The sequence below is a fragment of the Brassica oleracea genome, chromosome C8 (assembly GCF_000695525.1).
Source record: "Brassica oleracea var. oleracea cultivar TO1000 chromosome C8, BOL, whole genome shotgun sequence".
NCBI lineage: Eukaryota > Viridiplantae > Streptophyta > Magnoliopsida > Brassicales > Brassicaceae > Brassica > Brassica oleracea.
Genome location: NC_027755.1, coordinates 21,575,375 through 21,579,738, shown reverse-complemented (window position 1 = coordinate 21,579,738; position 4,364 = coordinate 21,575,375). Strand labels below are relative to the sequence as shown.

The 4,364-nt window shown below is 35.4% G+C and overlaps 1 protein-coding gene across 2 annotated transcripts; it reads left to right on the top strand.

Annotated features, from left to right (window-relative positions):
• Nucleotides 1-1,871: 1,871 nt before the first annotated feature.
• On the top strand, nucleotides 1,872-3,485 carry LOC106308246 (interactor of constitutive active ROPs 1-like). 2 transcript variants are annotated; one of them, XM_013745389.1, is made up of 3 exons: nucleotides 1,872-2,083; nucleotides 2,241-2,304; nucleotides 2,409-3,485. In XM_013745389.1, the coding sequence occupies exons 2-3, from the start codon at nucleotides 2,291-2,293 to the stop codon at nucleotides 3,364-3,366; spliced, it is 972 nt and encodes a 323-aa protein (XP_013600843.1). In that variant the 5' UTR covers nucleotides 1,872-2,083; nucleotides 2,241-2,290; the 3' UTR covers nucleotides 3,367-3,485. The 2 variants fall into 2 exon arrangements, with proteins under 2 accessions (XP_013600843.1, XP_013600844.1); XM_013745390.1 differs by lacking the exon at nucleotides 1,872-2,083 and having other exon boundaries at nucleotides 2,124-2,304.
• Nucleotides 3,486-4,364: the final 879 nt, after the last annotated feature.

The following is a 4,364-nucleotide window of genomic DNA, read 5'->3' as shown; positions in this document are numbered from 1 at the left end:
ACTTCATTTATCTGTTCTTCTTGCAATGGTGGTTCTTCTCCACTGATGATTCGTCCTCGAGGTGTAACTTTGATCACGGCTAACCAATTTATTCCCGATTCTCTCATCTGAGGGTATGGAAGGAAGCTAACTTGGTCTGCTTGTGAAGCTAAGATGAAAGGCTCGAATTTGTTGTACCTGCAAAAATAAAGAAAATGTAGAAATTAATTTATTTTGCTCATGTATGATGGATTCAAAATTTCCTCGCTAAATAGACGTAAAATATTTCTTCGTAAAGTACACGCTACATTTACGTCGAGTTTACGAGGAAAGCGTATTTCCTCGTAAAAGCCACGTGACATTACATCGACTTTACGACGAAATATTTTTGTCGTTATTTTACGAGGAAATGACGTTGATTTTATATTTCCTCGTAAGTTCCTCGTAAAGTCGACGTAAATTTACGAGGATTAATTTTTCTCGTTAAGTTTCCTCGCTAAACTTGTGTTTTCTTGTAGTGTTTGTACTAAATTTTTTTTCTAACATTAACATCTAAACTTTTTTTTAAAGAACATCTACACTTTACATGATATAGAGAGTGTCGGTAAACTTTGGAGAGATACAGAATAAATAAAAAGGTGAAAACTAGAGTAAATGTTAAAAAGTGAAAATAGGAAAGGGAAACAAAAGCCATCGTTAATTATATTCCAACAAACTTACGAGTAAATCTTAGAGTGCTTTTCCCACTTTATCAATAAGTAGAATAAAAGTTAAAAGATAACATTTAACTTGATTGGTAGCTTTTTAGCTGAATAGACAGTAAAACAAAATTTAGAGTCTGACTGTATGGTACAAGTAACGTAAAACGAAAAAGGTGAAAAACATTTTCAGCTAAATTTCTGCCAGTCAAGATAATAAATATTAACAATCATTTCCGCTGATTTACTCTAGAAAGAGAATAAAGTAGAGTAAAGTTTTACTCAACTTTGAATGAAGTAAATGTTTTGCGCCAACGATGTTATTTTCTTTTCAACTCAATTTCACTTTTTTACTCCGTCATGCAACTAATCACACCTTAGAGTAAACAATTACCATCCGGTCACACTCTACAATAGCCAGTCTACAATTACTAAATAATGACACTGACCAAAAAAAGTGAATCCAAATTAGTTAGTGCTATAATGCTATATATATAGTAATATTTGTAATTTAGTTTTGATTTTTGTTATCTTAAGAAACGTCAAATTGGTTACTCGAGGTGTTGGAGATCACAAAAAGAAACGTCGAAATTAGGGGAGAGTAGTAAAAAGAAGATTGTAAGTTGAAATTTGTAGAAACCCGACAAAAAGAAACAAGACTGTCAGAAAATATTTGATTTGTGGGTAAAATGCATGTGTGCGTATTTATTATAAATCCACATTTATTATGCATTTTTCTATATTTATCTATCATGAAATGCATATACATAAACGTCAAAATGATACAACATTGATGGTGTCAGATTCAGTTCTCAAACTTCTTATACATAATTACATCCTCAGTTTTTTTTTTTTAATAATAAAAAAAAATGTTTTCACCTCTTTACCGGAAACTAAAGCATTGTAAATAATACCTTTCACCGCGAATCGAACCCGGATGGCGGAAGAGTTTCTCACCATTACCAGATTTTGGTGGTCTAGAATATCCAATTTATCCATGACAATATATACGAAGTATGAACATTCCACTCGTGTATATTTTTATTACATAGCATGCTGACTTATTTTTAAAAGGAGAAGCTGACATTATTCGAAGATTGAAATTATACTTTTGACCCTTCTTCTCCCCTGATGGTCCTTCGATTTTAAAATCTCACTACCTCCCACTTCACCGACAGCTTTATTTCAAATCTTCAAAAACACATCTCTCTCTTTATCTCTATAGGCTTCTTGATTTTTGAGAGTGTCTTAAAACGAAGCTGTCTGTTGTCATTGTGGGTCTTCTTCTGGTTTTATGTCGTTGTTCCTATTAACTAACTCACAATCATCCAACGAAGCTCTTTATCTTTTCTCATATTTTATTTCCATATTTTCTCTAAGTCACCTCCTGAATTTCAAATTCAAAGGTAAGTTTCAATTCATTTTATTTCTTCTAATTTTCCTGAAAACTTTAAGATTATTAGTAGTATTACCTAATCTAAGTTCATCGGAATTCCCCGACATGAGTCACGTCTTTAGTAGTTGCTGTAATAAATGACATTCTGCTTTTTATTTATACATCAGCTTTGAGCTTCCTGCAAGTTTTTAGTTAAGCCCTCTGCAGAAAACTAAAAATGCCAAGACCAAGGTAAAGATCTTGACTACATTTGATCTTGAGTTGTGCATAATCTGATACACGAGTAATGATGCGACTAATAAGGTTTTCTTTCTTTCTGGTGTTGTTTTCTTTAGAGTTTCAGAGTTGTCTCATGGGCAATCTTCGAGGCTGAGGACATCATCATCTACATCTCACTTGAATCATCCCAACCGTCTAACCACTACTGACCGGAGTTCTAATAAGCTTGGTGCTGACCGTAAATCTCCTAGAAGCGGTGGTGGGCCTCCGCTTGGTCAGAAGAAACTTGGGGGTCGAATATCGGATCTAGAGTCGCAGTTAGGACAAGCACAAGAGGAGCTGAGACTGCTCAAAGATCAGTTGGCTAATGCTGAAGCTGTCAAGAAAGAAGCTCAAGATGAGCTTCATCATGATAACAAATCTACCAAACCAAACCCTCTGGATGGAGAGGAAGGTTCTGCTTCTGAGGCAGAAGCAGTTGATAGAGACGAGATCCCTGGTGATGCGGAGAAAGAGACTGATGTGTTTGAAGTTCCTGTTGAGAAGATTGCTATAGTAGAAGAAGAAGATGAGAAACTTGTAGATGAGGTCAAGATGTTGAAAGCTAGACTGTATGATATGGAGAAAGAACATGAATCACTAGGCAAAGAAAACGAGATTTTAAAGAATCAGTTAACTGACTCAGCTTCTGAGATGTCTAACGTGAAAGCTAAAGAAGAAGAGACGGCTTCAAAGGTGAGTCAGATTGGAGAAGAGTTGGAAGAAAGCAGGGCAGACACAGCTCAGCTAAAGGAGAAGCTTGAGTCCATGGAAGAGGCAAAAAAAGCTTTAGAGGCTGAGATGAAGAAGCTTAGGGTTCAAACCGAGCAATGGAGGAAGGCGGCTGATGCCGCAGCTGCGGTTCTCTCTGGAGAGACTGAGATGAACGGTCGGGATCCATCTGGTGGGTTATTTGACCCGAGTGGGGTGGTTGGGTTCATGGATGATGATTCTGATGGTTTTGGAAGTGGGAAGAGGAAGAGTTCAGGGATGAAGATGTTTGGTGACTTGTGGAAGAAGAAAGGGCACAAGTGAGATATGCATGACTATGTTTTTGCTTACCATTTGTATTGTATTAATCTTGAGACTTTTGTAAGTTGGTCAGCTTCATCAGAAGCTCACTCATCAATCCAAATCATTTGCATATTCTCTTTTTTTTTGATCCAAATCTTTTTTTTGATCATTTGCATATTCTCTTTAGCACTTTTCACAAGAAAAAATGATGTTTATCGGGTCGTGGGCTCGGGTTATCGGGTTGTGTTAACGTTTGGGCTAAGATAACCGGATCAAGCGCAATTACCAAGTTTATCGAAAATGAGAGTCATCTATAGCGAGTGTTACTATAACGAGACATGTCACGTTAGTGGCTGAGCTTGACTAATTTATTTACCAATAAAATGTTTTAATGATGTTTATCCTTACATAACTATTAGAAATCGGATCGTGGGCTTGCGTTTACTTTTGGGCTAAGATAACCGGATCAAGGCCCAACTTACCAAGCTTATTGAAAACGAGAGTCATCTATAGCGAGTGCCTAGTTACTATAACGAGACATGCCACGTTAGTGGCTGAGCTTGACTAATTTATTTACCAATAAATCCATTAACAAAAAAACTAGTACAAGAACATATGATAAAAAATGTTTTATTATTAGTTCGTAGAAAATATGTTTTATCATTCATTTTTTGTGATTTGACATTCGGTTATAAGTTACAACATTTCTGACATGTATATATTTTTTTTTCCTTAGGATTATTTTGTTGATATTATTAAGTGAATTTATGACCGTCGGATAGAGTTTTCAATATTTCAACAAGAAGTCATTTTCATACCCTTTTTAGAGCTTACGTATTCCTGGCAAAAAGTAAAAAGCTAAACATATTAATTAGCAAATCTAATGTGACATGTATATGTTAGGACAAGGAAAGTCTAGTTTTACTTTCTGCAATTGTGGGTTACGTGATAAATTCAAATCCAATCCACACATTGCAAAGAAATATTCTGGACATTAATTGTCTCAAATTAGCCCTAAA